Source organism: Podarcis liolepis, assembly GCF_965112155.1.
Source record: "Podarcis liolepis genome assembly, chromosome: 7".
Lineage (NCBI taxonomy): Eukaryota > Metazoa > Chordata > Lepidosauria > Squamata > Lacertidae > Podarcis > Podarcis liolepis.
Window position 1 is genome coordinate 27,014,956 of NC_139561.1, and position 23,069 is coordinate 27,038,024.

Below are 23,069 nucleotides of genomic sequence, written 5' to 3' on the forward strand. Positions count from 1 at the left end.
GTTTTTTAATAAAAAGTATTTTTAAACATTTTCTTTAACTCATTATATGCCATTTCCCAGAAAGCCTTTACCTCCACCACATGTAGTAAAAGATACCTTCCCTTCCCTTACATTTCCAGGACTCATTAGTTCTTGTCTTGTACATTTTAGCCAATTTAGCTGGTGTAAAATACAATCTGTATATCATTTTCATAACATTTTCTTCGAGTGCACTGCATGCAGTAAAATGAAAGGTCTTTATGCGGGATAGAGAACAGATTTTTGATCAGAATCGTTTTATGAAGCTTGTTACATGCTCTGCTGCCACCCTTCCACATGGCCATTCAAAGAACCAATCAACTGAACTTACAATCCCATGGAATCCTTCCTTTGCATGGTGCCAAGTTACAGGCACACCGTTGTCCACCAACCGTTTTTTGTATAGCAGTCCATCATCCCTAAGCACATCATACTCACAGGTTAACATAAACGTCTCGGGGAGCTGACGCACAATGTCATCTTCCACTAGAAGAGCACAGTGCTTGGGATCAAAAGAAAGCTTCATCATTTCGTGCAGCTCCTTTGAAAACGGGACTGGCGGGGGTGGTTTGTAGCCCCTGACTTTAAACTCATCTGGGATATGATCTGCATGGATCCATTTCTTGTATTTCATCTTCATTTCTTCGGAAACATGGGCCCCCTTCAGGAATTGATCCAAATATGCTGGCTTCACATTCATAAACCTGAGTTCAAATTCGGCAGACCATTTTGTGAACAGGAGGGGGACATTTCGGTTTTGCTGATAAGATGGCAAGTTGTAGTCCACTGTTTGAATATTTGGGTAGAGCAGGATCTGGGCTCTGACCTTTGGGAGATCCTTTCTTGTTAACAGATGTTGACAGACAAGGGGAACAATTCCAGCCCCAGTGCTGTCACCAGCAATGACAATACGATTAGGGTCTACCCCATAATCACTTGCATTTTTCAAAAAGTATTCAGTGGCGGTGATGCAGTCCATGATTTGTGTAGGACAGCGGTGCTTAGGAGCCAAACGTTGCCTAGAAGATGATGGAGAGAAGGGGCAGGGGAGAAAGTCAATCCTATTCTTAGTTAAAGACAAACCAGTCTAGTTCACACTTTCTAAAACAATATGTGAAATGAAACATAGCCATTGTTTGAAATCTGCCCTTCTCCAACTTTGGTAGGACTGTTCCCCATCCAAGTGACATGTAGAAAAATGCATAGAGTAATGTCTGCACTGATGGCTCAGGCTATGGGACATTCTAGTCCAGCACCCAGTTTTCACAGTGGCCAACCAGATGTTTATGGGAAGCCTTAATGAACTTCCTAAAGGTCAACAACTTCACAATGTAATTTAATTTTAAATTTCAGTAAACACTGCTGTGGTTCTAGCACTGCTGTGGTACACAAGTCATAAACCAAAAGAGGCTCACTTAATTAAAATTTACAATCCTGAGCAAATGATTTTTACACCCTGGGCAATTACACAGCAGACATGATGTCTGCCTTAGAGCATGGAATTCTCCCAAAAAATATTCAATATGTCAGAAACATGTTTCCACCATATAACTGTAGCAGTGAGTTGCCATGGAAATAGATTAGGTGTAACAGGATGCAAAACCTAGACTGTAATTGTCCGTTACTGTTTCAGGAACAGGCGCAGAAGAAGAAAAACCAGAAACATCAATTTACTTTGTTTTGCTGATTAATAAATCTGGTGATATTGTCAAAGCACTTTATATATAGGATATCTTTTTAAATATTGTGTTGACACTTGGAGATCTGAAAGCCTGCAAACAGTTTGAGACAAGGAGGCAAATGGCTGGTTCTGTTTTCTTTATTTTTATTTTCTAGAATATTAATTGGTCTTATAATAAGATGACATTGATCAACTCCAACAATATCTGTGTTACATGAGTTCCCCAGTCACATATAAGAAGAAAGCTTGACTAGGACACTGCCACATAACTGAGTCACTGAAGCATTGCAAAGGCTTCATCTATATGTGGCACAGCCTCTTCATAACTCAGTATGTGTGCCTGGTGGTCTGCCACTGACATCTGTTCACACAGCTGATTTACACCTTGTCAAAAGGGTCATGTTTAGTTTGGCCTCTCAGCACCCTTCTGTGCCATGTAAGATGCTTGAAGAGAGCCAAACCTCAGACTTCTCCTTGCTATCCCATCATAGATGGACCTTTGAGATCTTTCCATTGGGAAATGGGCAGCGGTTTATGTATAATGAGAGCATCTGGGTCAGGATCTAGTGGCAGAAGGGCCGGAGCAGGGTTTGCGTTCAGGGATAGACCAAGATGAGAAACGACATCAAAAGTAATTTGCCCAAACCCAGTAAGCTTGTCACACTACCACCATAACTGTATGGGAGTCCTTCCCTTGCTTGCAGCCCCACCAGCATTGTGGTGAACTCGCAGTGGTGATGGGAGCGAGCTTGACTGGAGCCCAGACTTCAGCCCAGCCTTCTGGACCTTGGGTCCCTTTGCCACAGTTTCTTATTCCCTTGCAATTCTGTGCCTTGGCTGCTGTTAGAAGAACTGTCAAGAAGTCAGCTTTCCCACACGCCTGTTAGAAAATTGTCGTAACAGACGTATCATGAAGAAACTGCCTTTAATACAGAGGTAGCAATCGTGGTGCCCTGCAGATGTAGTTGGACAACAACTCTCATAAGCCCAGACAATAAATCATGCTGTCTGGGGTTGATGGGACTTGGCATTTAACAACACCTGGAGGACACTGCATTGGCTATCTCTGTACCATTAGTGGCAAATTCCCCCACTGCTTTTGGGAGTAATTTTTTTTGGGGGGTGTCACCTGATTCCACACTTATCAGCTGTTCAGGATATCCAGGATGAATACAGGAATAAGTAGACTTACCCAACACACACAAGCACTGATTCACTTTCTCTGGAAAAGTAGCGGCACAGCTTCCGATAACCTTCTGGATAGTAAAAAGACCTTCAGTGTATTAATACTTTACACAATGGCATGCACATTTCTACATTAATGTGGGTTGGGATGACGAGTATGACGCAACCCCAAGTCTTCTTTGTGGCTCTGTTTGTATCTGAGCCAGAGGAGAATCCCCATCTTTCCTATTTACCCAGCCTTCCACCCATTCAGATCCCAAGGCCCCAAAGTCAAACTAATGCCCTCGTTGTCAAGGATTATTTCCTCCCCTAGGCATTTCCTGCATGTACCTCTTCTTTCTTCCTACTATACGACAAACAGATAGATCTGGCTTCTGACTCTCTGAGCCAGGGGTTGCCCTTCAGATGATGATGCCAACTTCTACTTTTAACTATGGATCGTTATGGATCGCTACCCATGAAAAAGAGGACATGTCCTAGAAAAAGAGGACACATGGCAACCCCAATTGCAGGATCACAGTCATGGGCCAGGGAAAGCCAGGGCAAAAGGAAAAGACTTCACAAGATGCCTGTAGCAACTGGTGGTAGCTGCTTCCTGTATGGAAGAGGAAAGGGGATTTCACAGTACACGTGCAGTGGCTTCAGCACAGGTGTAATATCTGCTTGTCCGGTTGTTCTACTCAACAACCTGATCCCAGCACCGTGCACGAGATGCAGTTTCCAGATCCAGCCCCACACAGATCACACTGGTTGTAAGTTAAATTAGAATGACTCACTTATGCTCCCGAACAAGCCAGCTCCTCCATACAGGTAGATAATTCCTCTCTGTCCTGTGGATAGGCCCTTTGGCTGATAAATCCTCACAGTCACATTGTCAAATTTTGTGTCGATAGTGTATCTGGGCTCGCTCCCTGCTGGCATTGCAGAGGAACTCCATTTAAGGAATGTCGGTTTTGTACAGATTCCCAACTTCTCCAAAATAGATCCCTGTTTGGAAAAAAACAAAAAAGCAACAAAAGCTAGTATCAAGCATAGTTAGCTTTCAGTTCAATAAGGTTTTCGAAAGGTCTGTTTGTAGGAGTAGTGTGGGGTGAGAAATGCTTCGTTGATTCATTCAGAAGTTTAATTGATTTCATCTCCATTTGTTCCAATTGCATTCATTAAATGTTCTCTTTGTTTTCATCCCCCCCTTAGTTTTCATTTCCCCTTTGGTTTCAATGGGTTGACTCAGACAGCTTTATGCAGTCTGTAATGTCTTCTGTGACATTTTTAGGCGACTTTAACATTCCTCCCCCATCAGGTCCACCAAACCTCCAACATAATGGACAGAGAGTCACAGTTTTATAAGCCATTAAACACACACACACACACACACACACGTTCTATAATCTTCTTATTGTGTCCTCTGGGGGAATCAGCTTGTAACTTCACTGTTTTCCATCCAAATAGCATTGGTATGAAAATATTATTATTACATTCTTGAATTCCACCACCCACACCCCACAGGCATCAGACAGATTACCCAGTAGGTCCTAATTTAACAGGTGCAATTTTATCAATGAAGAACCAATCTCCGAGCTTGCTTCCTCCCTCTGCCTCTTTTACCTTTTGTGTCATTTCATTTTGGTTGCAAGTCTGAGGACAGGGATTTTTCTCATCACTGACAACTGTTGAGATACTTCAGAAGAGTTTTTTGGGGGAAGGAGGGGTCCTGCAATTTGAATGCCCCTATCACTCTAATATGTCAACGGAAAGGGACGGATTGGGGCTCATTTCTTTTGTTCCCCATTCAGTTTAAAAATGAATGAACAGTGACCTCCGGAGGATGCTCTTGGCTTTACACCCGTACGGGAGAATCCCCACGAGGGCATTGCAACACTCCATCTGCGTTGCTTCATTTAAACCACTTACCTTCTTCCAAGATCTCTGCGTGGTGTTGCAATGGTATTGCTGCTTCCGCAGCAACTGCTGCCTCCAGGTGACCTCCCACACACCTCTAATCAGAGGTGAGACAATTTTTTCTCAGAGTATCGTTCTTGCCCGCCCCGCCCGAAGATTCTCCATCATTTGTGTGCGTGACTCGAGGTTTGTGTCATTGCGGAGGGTGTTTACCAGGCTGCAGCACAGACATAGGCATAGAGGGGTGGTGTGTGCCAGGGAGCCGTTGCCCCGGGCGCACAATATGGGTGGGGTCGCAAACCAGGCACGCCCCTTGCAGAGATCTCTGCCTGGATGATCCAGCGGCCAGCCATCGCAACGCGAGAGTCCACCCGGCGGCGGTGAGGGCTAAGAGTGAAGAGCCGGTGGAGCCGGCTGGGATGCTGGCCACTCGCCACGCAACCGTGGCTGGCGGGGCGCTGGAAGCTCCCAAGGCGCCACGGGCAGGCAGATGAGCTGCAAGCAGGTGGGTGCCGCGTCGGAGGGAGCCTCTGTATGAGAAGATGCTGGGGAGCGTCTCTATCTCGTCAACCCCCACCTTTTGGGGGGCGGGAGGGAAGGGCAAGAGGAGGGGAACTGGAGAGGGAGCTTCCTCTGCTCACTTCACCGCGCGCAAAGACGCACCGAGCACCCCGGGTGAGACGAAGGCAAAACCTTTGGATAGTGTGGGGAAAGTGGGAAATGACTGCTTTCTTTTTTTCTTCTTCAATAATTTTTATTAAGTTTCCATTTGCCAAATTAAACATATGATACCAATTAGTCCAAATTATATCAATACACATCATAAAGTCCAAATGTTTTCCAAATTAAGATTTTTTTTTTGTGGGGGGTACCCATGCTCCTCGATCGTCAGGAATCCAAGGATCCAAATTCGTGCTGCTTTCCTTACTGCAATGATGTTTCCAGTCCCATCTTCTCATATTTGTCATTTATTCATTTTCCTTTTCTGTCACCTCCGAGTTTTCTCCACAAGTGGATTAAAAGGAACAGTCTTATTTTGTCTCTGTGTGGGTTTTTATAATGCTCTCTCGTATGTCCACAAATCCAACCATCATGTTTTCGAGCAGACACTGTCATTCCGGTGAAATATGTACAGTCTAAATGTCCACTCGTTTACTTTCCAGACCCGCTGCCTCATAATTAGTCTTCCAGGAGGATAACAGCCCTTTCTGATTTACGATTCCAGCCTGATATCCAAGCAGCTCTTCCTCCCTAGACCAGGGGTCTGCAACCTTTAAGACAAAAAGAGCCACTTGGACCCGTTTCCGAAGGGAAAAAAAACTGGGAGCCGCAAAACCATTGCGACATTTAAAACAAATATATCTCCGGAGCCGCAATCTGACAGCGGACGGGAAGGTGACGTCGGGACGGTGCATGACTAACGCACGCACCGCTCCCATGCGATGTCACAGCCAGTACAGCGCCCGCCACAGTGGGGAGTCTCGGGGCGCACAATGCGCCTCCTCCCCTCGCTAGTATCCGCCCCGGAGCCGTGGCAAAGGTGTAAAAGAGCCACATGCGGCTCCGGAGCCGCGGGTTGCAGACCCCTGCCCTAGGCCATCCATCTTGCAGCCGAGATCTGCCTACGCAACGGAGCATTTCTTACTGCGTCACTGATAGAGACTCACTTGTTTCCAGATCTTTCACAGACATATAATTTTTTCCACACAGTTCATTTTCACTCCCACTTGTAAATTAGTCGTCGAGGCGGTTTTTTGAGGGGAAGGGTTATCAGGTACTCACATAAAAATGAAATAAAAAATTCTCCCCCCCCCCTCGTACCTCCACATACCAAAATGTTGGCAGTTCTCTGGTGTTATCTCTGTTCCTTCCGTCCTTCGTCCTTCCGTCTTGATCTTCTTCACTCAGTGGTAAATTTATTAGCAGATAAAAGCATTCCTGATTTCTCTTGAAGCATGTGCATTTATTGGTCCAATTCTTTTCTTCTTTTTAAACATCGCAGCCAGGCTCGCTCCTGAAAGAAGCTGGCAGGGAGCTCCAAGCTTGCCCAAGGGCTTTCCACCTAGTGCCTCTCACCCCCTTCCTTCATCCGAACTCGGGGGTGATTTATGGCAACAGCAGGTGAGGCAGCGTCTTTTCCTTCCCTGAAAAGACGAAGGGAGGCTAATGTACTCCCCATACCAGCCTCTAATTACCTCTTGCAAGCCGGACAAGATGTTATTAGCAGCCATCTTTCAAGGCGCTGCTAGTGGCCCCCCGGGAAACGACTGCTTTCTAGGCAATGGACAAGCAGAAAAGTGGATGACCCCCGAGATAGAACTGCATGACTAGTGGCATAACGTGGGGTGAGGCCACAGGTGCGGTTGCCCTGGGTGCAAAAATTTCAACACCCGGTGCTGCCTAAATACAGCTGCATACTTCTGTCACTGGGCTCTGTTGAAATGGCTTCTCTGTGTGACTTTCCAGATAGCAGAGAGAATCTTCTTCTCTTGTTTCTGAGGCTGTGATCTCTTGGGTGATGCGGACACTGTTAGGCAGCTCCATAGTCCCCACCTCACCCCACACATGGCCCCAGATGCCCGCAACCCATGCTATACCACTGCGTGGGACAGTCTTTGCCAGCATGGTCCTGCTAGCTGGGGATGCTAGAAGTCATAGCACAAAGCATCCTCCAGAAGTCACATTGATGATCAACACTGTATTTGAACTGTGGAGGAGATAGATGTCCCTCCACAAACAAGCGCTCACAAATAGAACTGGAAATTTTTGCACAGATCTCTAGTTATAATACATGAATCCTTCAGGCTGGCTAGCTCAGTAGATAGAGCATGAGATATTTAATCCTAGGGTCCTGGGTTCGAGTTCCACATTTGGTGAAAGATTCCTGCCTTGCAGAGTGGTGCTTGGGTTTGTGGTCCCTTCCAGCTCTACAATTCCATGATTCTATGATGGGGTGGATGGGGTTGCACCTCCTAAAACATGTTGCCTGTTTGAACCATTCCTGGCTGGCCAGCCCCCATGCAACTAAAAAATAGTAGAATCATAGAATTTGTAGAACTAGAAGGGACCACAAGGGCCATCTAGTCCAACCCCCTGCAATGCAGGAATATTTTGCCCAACGTGGGGCTCAAGCAGATAACCTTGAGATTAAGAGTCTCATGCTCTAGCGACTGAGCTGCCCCACAGAAACTCCAGGTTCAAAGTCCATCCAACTTACCATACGCAAGGATGAGTGTGCCATAATGGAGATTAGGAGGAGTTTGATAGGTCCATCGATTCCTGGAGGGAGATCTGTTCTTCGGGCATCACGATAAATGAGCACCACCTGGGAAAGGAGGAAGCAGATCACAAATGTCAGCATCACCGTGGAGAGATCCATCTTCCTTCCTTCTCCTGGGTTGCCCCAATGCCAAGGTTGCAGGTTCAATCCCCATATGAGACAAGTGCATATTCCAGCATTGAAGAGGTTGGACTAGATGATCCTCAGGGTCCCTTCCAAGTCCATGATTTTATGAATTCTATGAATGAAGACCTTCTCCTTTCAAGCAGATTTTGAAGTGGAGATTCTGTAAGACTCTGGTCTGTGAGTTGTATCCAATTAATCTATACTCATAATAGCCCCACAGAAATTGATGCAGCCAAGCAAAGTCATGTTCATTAACGTCAACGGGCCTCCTCTGAGTTAATGTTGGCTACAATTCCTGATCCATACTGAATTTGAAATGGACATTCATGATATAGTTGTGAGTTTGGGGGCGGAGTTTGGCTGTATGGCAGAGTCCCTTCTAATCAGCAAGGATTAAATTGTTGGAATAGCCAAGCCAGCTTCTTGGTGAATTAACACCATGTAATTATGCGCTGCATAATTCCATCAAAGGTTGTTATGGAAGCAAAGGACTGCGAGAACTCAGGGTTCCATTTTCAAATTGTTTGCAGCGTTCTATAGGACTGTCTAACTCTTTATAAAAAAAAACACACATATGAAATAATTGCTTGACCTCATAATATGGTACGTCCCAAACCTTCATTCCCATTGTTTCTTTTCCTATGCAAGATATTTCATCTGATTCTACAAATATTTTAACTGAGTTAGATTATCACAGGGCGGAGACATGTATGCAGGAACAAAAAGAGCCTACTTAGTACTTAGCCTCCTGTAGTGATTAGGGTTTAGCAATGAAGACCATTGTCAGCAATAGTAGCCTTCTTCACTACGATCTAAAGGTATCCTGGCCCTTGTGCATCCTTCCACACATGTAGGTTCTTAGAAGGGCAGTGTAGGGAGAATCTGCTGGCAGAGGTGGTTATAGGGCAGAGTAACTGGTTCAGCTGCACTGGGAGTGCAAGAGGCAGGGGGCGCCGAATTTAACCATTGCACATGGTGCCGCTGAAATTTGAGAGTCCCAAATCTGCCACTGCTGCTAGCGCAAGACACCAGGCCTATTTCAAATGGCCTACTTAGGGATTTACACCATTCTGAGCACTATGTGCTGACCAAAAGCGGAGATCAAGCTTTTTTGGGGAAACATTGTCCTTGGCCATCTTTGTGTTTCTATGCAAATAAATTTGAAACTTTTGTCATCTTTGGAACCTAAGTTGTGCTGCCTTTCTTTTCTAGCTTCTGCTTGGAAAATCTGTGAGAATGTTATTTGCCCCCAAAATGGAAAGACGATGGAACCCCGACAAAAGAAGAATGTATACAAAACCTATGGACTATGCAGGAATGGAAAAACTTACCATAAGAATATGAAATCAGGATAGTAAACTTTTTATAAAGGAATGGAAATGGTATATTGAATATTTGAAAACAAATTGAAAACAGATAAAAACATTGGCAGGACTACTGTGATAAGGTGCAGTTTGAAAAAAATACAGTGGTACTTCCAGTTGTGCACAGGATACGTTCCGGAGCTCCGGTCGGATCCCGAGAAATTCACACCCGGAGGTGCTGTTTCTGCGTATGTGTAGCAGTGCGGTAGAGCACTGTAGAGCACTTCTGCACATGCGCGTGTGGTGAAACCCAGAAAAATACTTCTGGGTTTGCCACATTCGCATCCTGAAGGATACGTAACCTGAGGTGTGTGTATCCAGAGGTACCACTGTATAGATAAATGAAAATGACCGCTCCCACATCAAATGGGGGCTCCTTTTGCGTTGTTGCACGCAGCCCCCTGGATCCCAGTGTGACTCCTGGTAGTTTAGGCTGGTTTCATACTCCCCAGGCTGGATACCTGAGGGCTTCTCCTACCTCAGCCAATTGGCCAATCCCACCTGGGGAGGCATTGCCAGGGGATTGGCCAGGTAAGGGGAGGGACTGTCCTGCCCACACAATAGAAGGTGAATCTTACCTGCAAAGCGGCAGTCGGCTCCAAAGCTTCTCCCACCTTCCCCTCCCTCAGTTAAGTCTTCTTTTGCAGGTTAACCTCTTCTCCACAGGTACGCAGGCGCTGCTACATCAGGGTCACTGTTAAAGGGCTGGAAAGGAATTTTCCTCCTTGGCAGGTTTTGCCTACCCCGTAGCAAAACGTCACAACTTTGGTGGTTTCAGGCCTTGGGTGGAATCCTTTTTCTATCTTCCTAAATGGGGGGGCATGAAGTTGCGACCCACGCCCCCCTTGCGGTGGTGATACCAGGGTTCCCCGTTAAAGGGGTCTTGAGGGGGAGGCATTGGCCATATGCTGAGAGTTTGTCATTGCTCTCCCCTCCAAAGGCAGTGAAACGGGGGCGGGGGCTCTTTCTGCTTGAACATATGCTCTCCAGAGCCAGCCCAATCCCCACACATTCTGGATAACCCTGAAGTCTCCCAGATCCCTGGCTGGGGACTGGGAAGTATAAACGCCCAATGCCTGAACCAAGGTCTCCCTACAGCTGAAACTTAATAAAGTTGTGGCCAATTTTAATCCCATAGCATGTTGTCTTGAGTCATTATTCCGCTCAGGGGTCGCCTCATGTTGGGGGGACTCTGCCTGTCCATGCAATAGATGAATAAAAGAATGATTTAATATAACTTAGAATATGCAGGGAATGGTGATTAAAAAAACGAACCGCAGAAAGAGGAGGAAGGAAGTCGATATTTGAAATGTCTGAATTATTGTTAAATTACTATTGAAATGTACATAAATGAAAATCATTTTTAAAAAGAAAGATCTTAAACCAGGCATCCCCAATCTGCAGCCCTCCAGATGTTTTGGCCTACAACTCCCATGATCCCTAGCTAACAGGACCAGTGGTCTGGGATGATGGGAATTGTAGTCCAAAACATCTGCAGGGCCGAAGGTTGGGGATGCCTGTCCTAAACCATTCTTCCAGTTACAGGTAGGTAGCCGTGTTGGTCTGCCATAGTCAAAATAAAAAAATTCCTTCCAGTAGCACCTTAAAGACCAACTAAGTTAGTTCCTGGTATGAGCTTTCGTGTGCATGCACACTTCTTCAGATACACCATTCTGAATCTTAAAGTTTGCCTACACTGATTTCAAAGTAACAAGTGGAAAGAACTGGGATTGTATCAGCAGGGAATATATCACAGAGACCTTGCCTTTCTGGGTGCTTCTACTTCTAGATACTCTGAAGGTTTCAGGGCTACAGTAGTTATACTGTGCACAAGAGGGTCTTTTAAGATGCTGATAAATTGGTGGGTACAAACCAATCCATTCCTGAATCTTCCACGTGTTCCAAGAGTTGTGAGTCTGTAAGTGACACATTGTTTTCATAACAGTCTTGCAGGCAATGGAGTCCCACTTTGGAAAGAGTAGTAGATATTGAACCTAAAATTGTGATATATAAGGAAGCGGGACTAAGGGTGAGGGTATGGATGCTAGTTTCTTATCAACTGTGCCACACCTCTGTATGTGAAAGGCTTGGATAAAAACTTCTATATTGACCTCATTTGGGGCAATAAGGGGAAGACTCTTAGTGGTAGGGAAGTGGAATCTTGTGCCTCCAACACAACCCTAGATGTTAGCAAGTCTGTAGAAATCATAGGAATGATTTCCTGCAGCTGGAAGGAGTCAAAATACATTGGTATGTGATCGGACTCCCCAGCCTCCCAAACTGGTTTTATAATGCAACAGTGAGGAAGATAGCCTGGACTATCTGGATTGAAATAGAAGCCTATTAAGAAGGTGTTACCAAGAGGTCAGGCTGTTACACCATCTTAAGAAAACAATGAGGTAAAGATGGGACATATCCAACACATGTCATGAATCCAGAGGAAGAGTAATGTTTTTGGCATGACCTGTGAATATAAGTTGCATTCAATTCTATGGGCCTGAAATGAACAGATCCAAATTAGTTGTTTTGTTTAACTTGAATGGGTTTACACGGCACAGGAGCAATGCTGGTTGCAATTTTATGAGATGAGGATTTGGTAATGTAAGGTGTGTTCATTTGTAACAGGTAATTAGTGCTCTCCTTCTTGCTCTTGTCAGATAAGCTAAAGGTCTACCTCCCACTCACCTTACAAGAGGCAGAAGAAGCATAAGTTGCAATGAAAGGGAATGCAATTGCACCGCTTTCCAATGGTTTAGCCTCATAGAAACCCTGCAGGGTGGGTTAGGCAGATGGGGCTGTTAATCAAGCACATTTGAACAGTCTGAATTCTAGTTCTCAGACCCTTACAATGAAAAGGTTTAGCAAACCAATCGAACTGCACATCTGTATAGAAGTAACACCAATTAACATACATAAATACCCCAATAAAGTAGATAAATGAATAAGCAAAACTTAAAACCCACAGTTTCTCTTGCAAGACAAAGCATTCTCCTTTTCAATAAACAGGGGAAAAAATCCCTACCATCAGTTACTGCTGATAAAAATATTGGAGTATTTGCTATCTTAAATTCCCTAGAATTATAAATTTGCATTGTTGTCCCAAAGTCTTTTGACCATTGCAGCAGGAGTCCAAATTAGACAACTCAACTTTCAGGGACCCTCTAGGACTGAGATGTGGCTCAGCTCTCTCTCCCTTCTGCAAATCCTCAGCCAAAAAATGGGAAGCACACTTTCCCCCAGAAGCCTCCATGACCCCCCCCCCAAATAGTCCAGAACACTGAAATCAGAATCAGAGCCCATTTCCAATAACTCACACCAGCTGTTTCTATAGCAGCAGAATTTATTTAAGATAGGAATCACAGCACCAGAACACAATAAAATAAGGAAGATTTTACTAGCTATTATGATACACTTTCCTCATAAACCTCAACCCACTCCTGAAGTGAGATTGGCTTGGTGCATCACTGCCTGAAAAAGCCAACAGAAGCAGATTTGTAGGAGAACTGAGTGGACAAAAAAACCCACCAAGTTAAAGAATGTTTTATACATTTCCCTGAGACACAACTCTCAATGGTCCTAACCCTTTCAAGAGCACAAGAGGCTAGACTCATTTTGAACTTTAGCATGAAACATCCCTGTGACAAGTCCTGCTGCCAAATGTTACATTAAAGAGATGGACTGTAGGTAGGGCATCCTTGAGCTTTGTGATACCAGCCTCAGGTGACAAGGTGGCTGTAAATTTCTAGGCGGGAAGCAGTTACTTATATGAGACTAAGTTCTCATATAATTCCTAGGGGTCTTAAAGTTTGCCCATAAACCCCAGCTGCCAATGAACAAATGTTCGGCTCAGTACTGTCCCCAAGTTCCCAAATACAGGCTAAGGAGTACTGTAAATGCTACACAAATCCTGAGTGGCATCCATAAAATGGTTAGATTATGGTTACCAGATTTTTTTCAATGAATCCAGGGACACTTTTTATTCTTTTTGAAGCTGAGTAGCAACAGGGAGTCAGTAGTGGGGATGGTGAGGCAAAAGACCCTGGGCCCAAGCACACATGCATATTGCATAAAGGTGCAAAGCCCTTCTTTCGCACTCTGTGAAACATAAATGTGCAGAGTTTTTTAAAAAAAACTGGGCAACGGCTGCCCGCCTGCAAATCTCGAGCCTTCCCCTATCAGTCAAAACAAAGGGGGGAGGGGACAGGAGATCTGTACTGCCGGATGTCCCCGGTTCCCCTTTGGCAGTGACGGCAGCAGCGGCAGTCAACAGCCCTGACCCAGCCTGGTTGCTGCTCGCTGCTGTGGTGCCTGCCATTTTTCCTCGCCAGAAGTTCCGGCAAGGAAAAATGGTGGGCGCCACAGCAGCGGGCACCTCCTGAAGCCTGCCAGACCTGAGGCTGCCGCTGCCACGTTTCCAGGGGACAGATTTGCAAATCTGGGGACATTCCGGGGACGGAATTTGTCCGGGGACAGATTTGCAAATCTAGGGACTGTCCCCGGAAACCGGGGACATCTGGTAACCCTAGGTTAGATGGCTCCTTCTACGCCTCTTTCCAGCAATCCCTGCAGCCAAGCTGGTGACAAACGTATTGCTCTGCTTTCCTTTGGACCACATCAGTGATGCTGAGATGGAGGTCTTGTCGTCTAGGCGGTCCAGGACTTCCACATGCATCGCCCAGGCTTGCGCCCCAGAGAGATCACTTTGGTTTGACTTCATCCCCGGAGGTGCACTCCTTTGTCTCTCAAGACAGATGCCAACAATTCTGCTTAGGACAAACATTTTATATATAACACTCTGAGATTAGGCCAAATGTAACATACTATATCGGCAGACACAAGCAATCACAAATAAGAAATCCTTTTCAGAATTATGTGCATTCTACAGCCCTAAACGAGGCACCCAAAAGTTGGATGAGAGGTATGTTGTTGTTGTTGTTGTTGTTGTTGTTGTTGTTGTTGTTATTATTATTATTTCATTTAATGTTATACATTCACATCGTCATTATCCACTATACTGCCCTGGCTCTTTAGAGCCCGTTGATTTCTTTGCCTTCCACCTCATGGATTTCGAAATTAACCTTTATATCACTGCTATTTATAAGTTTTTTCAATTTCAATTCTAATTAGACTTATTACAGAATGTCTCAAAATTTAAATAAAAATAGAAAGGTAGAAAATTTCTCACTACAGGTCATCGGACAACCCTGCTAGTGATGTTAATTGCTTACAATAATCTTTCAAATATCGTATAAATTTACTCCAATGCTTTTGGAATACTTGATCGTGCTGGTTTTGGATTTTTCCTGTCAGCTTCGCCAGTTCTGCAAAGTCCATCATCCTCATCTGCCACTCCTTTTCATTGGTACTTCTTGCTGTTTCCATTTTTTGGGCTAAAAGATTTCTTGCCGCAGTTGTTGCATACATAAACAGTCTTTTATCTTCCCATAGTATCTCTTCACCCACTACACCCAGTAAAAAAGGCTTCTGGGGTTTTTTAACAAAAAGTATTTTTAAACATTTTCTTTAACTCATTATATGCCATTTCCCAGAAAGCCTTTACCTCCACCACATGTAGTAAAAGATACCTTCCCTTCCCTTACATTTCCAGCACTCATTAGTTCTTGTCTTGTACATTTTAGCCAGTTTAGCTGGTGTTAAATACAATCTGTACATCATTTTCATAACATTTTCTTCGAGTGCACTGCATGCAGTAAAATGAACGGTCTTTATGCGGGAAAGAGAACAGATTTTTGATCAGAATCGTTTTATGAAGCTTGTTACATGCTCTGCTGCCACCCTTCCACATGGCCATTCAAAGAACCAATCAACTGAACTTACAATCCCATGGAACCCTTCCTTTGCATGGTGCCAAGTTACGGGCACACCGTTGTCCTCCAACCGTTTTTTGTATAGCAGTCCATCATCCCTAAGCACATCATACTCGCAGGTTAACATAAACGTCTCGGGGAGCTGACGCACAATGTCATCTTCCACTAGAAGAGCACAGTGCTTGGGATCAAAAGAAAGCTTCATCATTTCGTGCAGCTCCTTTGAAAACGGGACTGGCGAGGGTGGTTTGTAGCCCCTGACTTTAAACTCATTCGGGATATGATCTGCATGGATCCATTTCTTGTATTTCATCTTCATTTCTTCGGAAACATGGCCCCCCTTCAGGACTTGATCCAAATATGCTAGCTTCACATTCATAAACCTGAGGTCAAATTCAACAGTCCATTTTGTGAACAGGATGGGGACATTTCGGTTTTGCTGATAAGATGGCAAGTTGTAGTCCAGTGTTTGAATATTTGGGTAGAGCAGGATCTGGGCTCTGACCTTTGGGAGATCCTTTCTCGTTAACAGATGTTGACAGACAAGGGGTACAATTCCAGCCCCAGTGCTGTCACCAGCAATGACAATACGATTAGGGTCTACCCCATAATCACTTGCATTTTTCAAAAAGTATTCAGTGGCAGTGATGCAGTCCATGATTTGTGTAGGACAGCGGTACTTAGGAGCCAAACGTTGCCTAGAAGATGATGGAGAGAAGGGGCAGGGGAGAAAGTCAATCCTATTCTTAGTTAAAGACAAACCAGTCTAGTTCACACTTTCTAAAACAATATGTGAAATGAAACATAGTCAGCGTTTGGAATCTGCCCTTCTCCAACTTTGGTAGGACTGTTCCCCATCCAAGTGACATGTAGAAAAATGCATAGAGTAATGTCTGCACTGATGGCTCAGGCTATCTGGTCCAGCACCCAGTTTTCACAGTGGCCAACCAGATGTTTATGGGAAGCCTTAATGAACTTCCAAATGGTCAACAACTTCACAATGTAATTTAATTTTAAATTTCTGTAAACACTGCTGTGGTTCTAGCACTGCTGTGGTACACAAGTCATAAACCAAAAGAGGCTCACTTATTGTCAAAGCACTTTATATATAGGGTATCTTTTTCAATATTGTGTTGACACTTGGAGATCTGAAAGCCTGCAAACAGTTTGAGACAAGGAGGCAAATGGCTGGTTCTGTTTTCTTTATTTTTATTTTCTAGAATATTAATTGGTCTTATAATAAGATGACATTGATCAACTCCAACAATACCTGTGTTCCATGAGTTCCCCAGTCACATATAAGAAGGAAGCTTGAGCATGGGCACTGCCATGGAACTGAATCACTGAAGCATTGCAAAGGCTTCATCTATATGTGGCACAGCCTCTTCATAACTCAGTATGTGTGCCTGGTGGTCTGCCACTGACATCTGTCCACACAGCTGATCTATACCTTGTCAAAAGGGTCATGTTTAGTTTGGCCTCTCAGCACCCTTCTGTGCTATGTAAGATGCTTGAAGAGAGCCAAACCTCAGACTTCTCCTTGCCATCCCATCATAGATGGACCTTTGAGACCTTTCCATTGGGAAATGGGCAGCGGTTTATGTACAATGGGAGCATCTAGATCAGGATCTAGTGGCAGAACGGCCGGAGCAGGGTTTGCGTTCAGGGATAGACCAAGATGAGAAACGACATCAAAAGTAATTTGCCCAAACGCAGGAAACTTGTCACACTGCCACCATCCATGTATGGGCGTCCCTCCCTTGCTTGCAGCCCCACGTGCACAACAACTTCTACGACAACTCTTATAAGCCCAGACCATAAATCATGCTGTCTGGGGTTGATGGGACTTGGCATTTAACAACCCCTGGAGGACACTGCATTTGCTAACCCTGTACCATGTAGTGGCAAATTCCCCCACTGCTTTTGGGAGTAATTTTTTTTGGGGGGTGTCACCTGCTTCCACACTTATCAGCTGTTCAGAATATCCAGGATGAATGCAGGAATACGTAGACTTACCCAACACACACAAGCACTGATTCACTTTCTCTGGAAAGGTAGCGGCACAGCTTCCGATAAGCGTCTGGATAGTAAAAAGACCTTCAGTGTATTAATACTTTACACAATGGCATGCACATTTCTACATTAATGTGGGTTGGGATGACGAGTATGACGCAACCCCAAGTCTTCTTTGTGGCTCTGTTTGTATCTGAGCCAGAGGAGAATCCCCATCTTTCCTATTTATCCAGCCTTCCACCCATCCAGATCCCAAGGCCCCAAAGTCAAACTAATGCCCTCGTTGTCAAAGATTATTTCCCTCCCCTAGGCATTTCCTGCATGTGTCTCTTCTTTCTTCCTACTATACGACAAACCGATAAATCTGGCTTCTGACTCTCTGAGCCAGGGGTTGCCCTTCAATTTATTATTATTATTATTATTATTATTATTATTATTATTATTATTATTAGAGTTTATATACCAACCCTATAGCCAGAGGCCTCAGGGCAGTTCACAGAAAAGATTGGACTACATTGGATGTCATTGGACTACAACTTCCATCAGCCCCAGCTATCCTAATGGTCCAGGAGGAGTTGTAATTCACAATGGCTGAGGGGTACCGATTTGGCAATACTTGCTTATAGCCTTTCTCACTAGTTAGAAATCTGGTCACCATAGTACTAATTTGGTATCCATCAATTGTGCTAAGAGATTGGAAGTAAGGAGATAAGAATAGGATTTAATCAGGGGCGCTTTCTTAATTATACCTTGAGCTACATAGAAAAAAGGATACCATGTGTGTGAAATCATCTTATCTGTTTATCCATTTCTGAAATGCACATACTTAGCAGATACCTAATGTGGAATAGTTTTTCCCCATATACATTGAACTCTTCTTCTCAGGGTTACTTTATCTCTCTCCGGCCTAAACGACCTCTTTATTTAAATTATAGTGATGACTGCAAATACGGCTGAAAGCTACATATGATACCTTCATTACCATTACAGCTTCTTTCTTCACACCAATTCCTTTAAAATGTGTGTGTGTGTGTGTGTGTGTGTGTGTGTATATATATATATATATATATATATATATATATATATATATATGCAGGTTTTGGTGTCTTCGGGTGTCTTCCCGTGTAAGAGTTGGGGTGTCTAGGCGACGTTTCGACGAGGTCTCACTCGTCATCTTCAGGCTGGTGCTTTCGGCTTCTTGTTACTGGAACAGAGCAGGATCTCAGTGTTTGAGTTCCTATAAATACTGTTGAGGGGGTGTGGTGTATAGCCTCCAACGTTCTGGGCAGAGAGGAGGTTCCCAGGTTAGTGTGCCTTTTCTTCTATATATAATTTTTAGAAAGCATTTATAAACCACTTAATATTCCAAAAATCCCTGAGCAGTGTACAGTCCAAAAAGGAAACGAAAAACATCAAAACATTAAAATACAGCCTATATGTTTTTATGTAGCAACATAAAAACATAAAAAAGTTTAGAAACATATGGGTTGCCATATTTTGAAGAGCAAAAAAGAGGACACTTTTGCCAACTTCTACTTTCAACTATGGATCGACATGGATCGCTACCCATGAAAAAGAGGACATGTCCTGGAAAAAGAGGACACATGGCAACCCTAATTACAAGATCACAGTCATGGGCCAGGGAAAGCCAGGGCAAAAGGAAAAGACTTCACAAGATGCCTGTAGCAACTGGTGGTAGCTGCTATGTGTATGGAAGAGGAAAGGGGATTTCACAGTACACGGAGAACAACAAACAGAAAATGCCTGTTTTGGGGGACACTGCCCCATGATATTCTCAGAGCCAGCCAGCCCATTAGGCTTGGGTGAGGCAGTCTCCTCAGGCAGCAGGCTGGGGAGAGCTGGGAAGTCCCCCAGGAGTGTGCTGCTCACTGCTCACTGCCTCCAACACTTGTCACCCATGCACCACCTGGAAAGAGCAGGGATACTGCTGCTGCCATTGTTCCTATCCAGCCTCCTTTTTTCTCCTCCACTGCCTTCAGTGGGCTGGGGCTTCCCCAGGTCACCTCCAGTTGCCTCAGGCGGCAGGGCGTTGGGTGTGTGTGCCATGTTCTGCTTTGCCTCAGGTGGCAAAATATCTAGGGCCGGCCCTGGATATTCTGTAGGATGCGGTGCCCTGATTAGAATTTCCATAAACGACCTATGTAATGGGTAAGGGGCCTTTCAGGTAACCTGCTCCTGAGCTGTCCTGATCCTAACCACAAGACCTTGAACATGCCCCGGTAACTGATCAGCAGCCAGTGCAGTGGCTTCAGCACAGGTGTAATATCTGCTTGTCCGGTTGTTCTACTCAATAACCTGGTCCCAGCACCGTGCACGAGATGCAGTTTCCAGATCAAGCCCCACACAGATCACACTGGTTGCAATTTAAATTAGAATGACTCACTTATGCTCCCGAATAAGCCAGCTCCTCCATACAGGTAGATAATTCCTCTCTGTCCTGTGGATAGGCCCTTTGGCTGATAAATCCTCACAGTCACATTGTCAAATTTTGTGTCAATAGTGTAGAGTCGGGGCTCGCTCCCTGCTGGCATTGCAGAGGAACTCCATTTAAGGAGTGTCGGTTTTGTACAGATTCCCAACTTCTCCAAAATAGATCCCTGTTTAGAAAAAACCAAAAAAGCAACAGAAGCTAGTATCAAGCATAGTTAGCTTTCAGTTCAATAAGGTTTTCGAAAGGTCTGTTTGTAGGAGTAGTGTGGGGTGAGAAATGCTTCGTTGATTCATTCAGAAGTTTAATTGATTTCATTTCCATTTGTTCCAATTGCATTCATTAAATGTTCTCTTTGTTTTCATTCCCCCCCCCCCCGTTTTCATTTCCCCTTTGGTTTCAATGGGAGACTCAGACAGCTTTATGCAGTCTCTAATGTCTTCTGTGACATTTTTAGGCGACTTTAACATTCCTCCCCCACCAGGTCCTGATGGGGAATCAGCTTGTAACTCCACTGTTTTCCATCCAAATAGCATTGGTATGAAAATATTATTATTACATTCTTGAATTCCACCACCCACACCCCACAGGCACCAGACAGATTACCCAGTAGGTCCTAATTTAACAGGTGCAATTTTATCAATGAAGAACCAATCTCCAAGCTTGCTTCCTCCCTCTGCCTCTTTTACCTTTTGTGTCATTTCATTTTGGTTGCAAGTCTGAGGACAGGGATTTTTCTCATCACTGACAACTGTTGAGATACTTCAGGAGAGTTTTGGGGGGGAAGGAGGGGGTCATGCAATTTGAATGCCCCTATCACTCTAATATGTCAACGGAAAGGGACGGATTGGGGCTCATTTGTTTTGTTCCCCATTCAGTTTAAAAATGAATGAACAGTGACCTCCGGAAGATGCTCTTGGCTTTACACCCGTACGGGAGAATCTCCACGAGGGCATTGCAACACTCCATCGGCGTTGCTTTATTTAAACCACTTACCTTCTTCCAAGATCTCTGCGTGGTGTTGCAATGGTATTGCTGCTTCCGCAGCAACTGCTGCCTCCAAGTGACCTCCCACACACCTCTAACCAGAGGTGAGACAAATTTTTCTCAGAGTATCGTTCTTGCCCGCCCCGCCCGAAGATTCTCCATCATTTGTGTGCGTGACTCGAGGTTTGTGTCATTGCGGAGGATGTTTACCAGGCTGCAGCACAGACAGGCATAGAGGGGTGGTGTGTGCCAGGGAGCCGTTGCCCAGGGCGCACAATATGGGTGGGGGCGCAAACCAGGCACGCCCCTTGCAGAGATCCCTGCCTGGATGATCCAGCCACCGCAACGCGAGAGTCCAGGGCAGCGTCTCTATCTCGGCAACCCCCACCTTTTAGGGGGCGGGAGAGAAGAGCAAGAGGAGGGAGAACTCGAGAGGGCGCTTCCTCTGTTCACTTCACCGCGCGCAAAGACGCATCGAGCACCCCGGGCTGGAGCCTCTCCAACCGCGCATGGATGGAGGGAACCTCCTTCCCACCCCCGGGTGCTGATTCACTTGCACAAGGGGGAGATCCGTGGGAGGGAAAACCACAGGGGAAGTTGCTAGGCAGAGAGAATAGGAGGAGGACCCTAACTGGCTGGGGAGTGTGTGTGTTTTTACTCGGAAGCAAGAACCGTTGTCCCGAGTTCGTGCGCGCAGAGGAGCGGGCTTCAAAGCTCCGATCCTTACTTGGAAGCAGCAGCGCTTGAATGAGCGAGTGGTAGCAAACCTGAACCCCCTTTACTGAAAGGAAGCCCGGTGATTTTAGCGGAGGCATGGGATCATCAAACTAAAACCTAAGCTAGAAAAATCAAGACACACACCCCATGCCTCCCTCCCTTGCTGTGCACAAGCCCCGTCACCAAACTCACTTTCTTCTCTTGCTGGTTACTGTGGTTTTAACAGGTAGACACCCCACTTTTGCACGCTCCCCCCTGCCTAAATTGCAGGGTGGAAGGCTGCACCTGTTGACTTCCTCATTGGCATAGGTGTTGGAGGCGTAAAGCTGCTATCATGCGGAAAGGGGGCTGCCACATCCTCTCGCTCAGCACCCCGGTTTCTTGTAACAATGGTATAACAAGCAGGGAATTCAATTGGTCTTGATTTTTCCAATACAGTAATGGAATAGTTGCACCTGTTGGATATCTGCCTTATGCAGATTTAAAAGCCTTAGATCTTTTAACAGGGAAATGGTTGGAAACCTACCTCCAGTTTCTGCCATAAATAGCCCATCTTCCAAAGGACTGTGATTGCCTTGTTATGTAGACTGTTCACCCTTATTGTGAACATTTTCTTTGAGATTTTGATTTGGCAATACTATTTCCCACTTATTCAGGCATGTTTGTTTGTTTAAATCTAGCTTAGAAGCAGGGTGGCTGCCATAACACATAACAGCATCAGACCCACTTGTTAAGCCTATTAAGTATTGGGTGGGAGGGGGAGATGTCCACATTTTAGTCCAAAAGGACCACACTTGTGGACGAAGCAGAACCCTTCCCACTTTTTTGCTTGCTGAGTTCACTTCAATCCATTTAAGTTAGAAGTTTGGAATCATAGAGTTGGAAAGGACCATGAGGATCACTTTTGCCCAACATGGGGCTGAAACTCAGGACCCTGAGATTAAGAGTCGCATGCTTTACTGACTGAACCATCATTTTAATGGTGACATGAAATCATACAGGCATGCATTTGTTGCTGTAGGGTGTTGTTGTTTTTGCTGTCTTATTGGAGTTACTCAGTCCAGGCAGCAGTGGAAATCCATTGGCTCAGGGGCTTAATGCAGTCCTCTAAATCTCTTTCTGGCCCTCAATATCTCTTCCTAGGCCATTTTCCCATCTCTCAGCCTCTCCTCCTTCACTGGTCATGCAGGGTTTTTGCATGGTTGGAATATGCATGCCATTGACCTGTGATGTAGTATGGGAAAGTGCCCAAGGGCAAAGGGGGCCTCCAGTGCGCAACTCATCCCCAGCTGCCCAGTCCACCAGGAGGCACAACCCCCTGGGCTACGACACTGAGCACAGCTGCTTTCAGCAAACAAAGGGCATTTGCCCTGGCACTCCCTCACCCCAGAGAAACCCAATCTTTATGTCTGAATTGGAATAGCGTTCAGGTTTTCTGGGGGAAATAATAATAATAATAATAATAATAATAATAATAATAATAATAATAATTTATTTATACCCCGCCCATCTGGCTGAGTTT

General features: G+C 45.0%; 2 protein-coding genes and 1 long non-coding RNA gene across 4 annotated transcripts in view; 1 reads left to right on the plus strand and 2 right to left on the minus strand.

Moving 5' to 3' along the window:
* LOC310711342 (arylacetamide deacetylase-like 3) lies at window positions 1–9,311 on the minus strand. The gene is made up of 4 exons (XM_083513186.1): window positions 8,001–9,311; window positions 3,661–3,871; window positions 2,892–2,955; window positions 1–1,037 (listed from the first exon to the last, which is right to left on the minus strand). The coding sequence occupies exons 1-4, from the start codon at window positions 8,160–8,162 to the stop codon at window positions 266–268; spliced, it is 1,209 nt and encodes a 402-aa protein (XP_083369312.1). The 5' UTR covers window positions 8,163–9,311; the 3' UTR covers window positions 1–265.
* The window catches only part of LOC310711473, a 24,470-nt gene continuing 5,517 nt past the window's right edge, over window positions 4,117–23,069 (plus strand). Inside the window, exons 1-3 of one of the 2 annotated variants that reach the window (XR_014528477.1) lie at window positions 4,117–4,955; window positions 5,046–5,288; window positions 9,402–9,950. This is a non-coding gene — a long non-coding RNA (uncharacterized lncRNA). Of the gene's footprint in view, window positions 4,956–5,045; window positions 5,289–9,401; window positions 9,951–23,069 lie in introns of those variants that run through there. The other variant, XR_014528476.1, reaches the window with a different exon arrangement.
* LOC310711321 (arylacetamide deacetylase-like 4) overlaps window positions 12,929–23,069 on the minus strand; it is a 13,512-nt gene continuing 3,371 nt past the window's right edge. Inside the window, exons 2-4 of the mRNA XM_083513142.1 lie at window positions 19,799–20,012; window positions 17,398–17,461; window positions 12,929–16,079 (exon numbers count right to left, since the gene is read on the minus strand). Of these exons, the coding sequence (XP_083369268.1) occupies window positions 15,308–16,079; window positions 17,398–17,461; window positions 19,799–20,012 (1,050 nt within the window). The 3' untranslated portion in view covers window positions 12,929–15,307. The remainder of the gene's footprint in view (window positions 16,080–17,397; window positions 17,462–19,798; window positions 20,013–23,069) is intronic.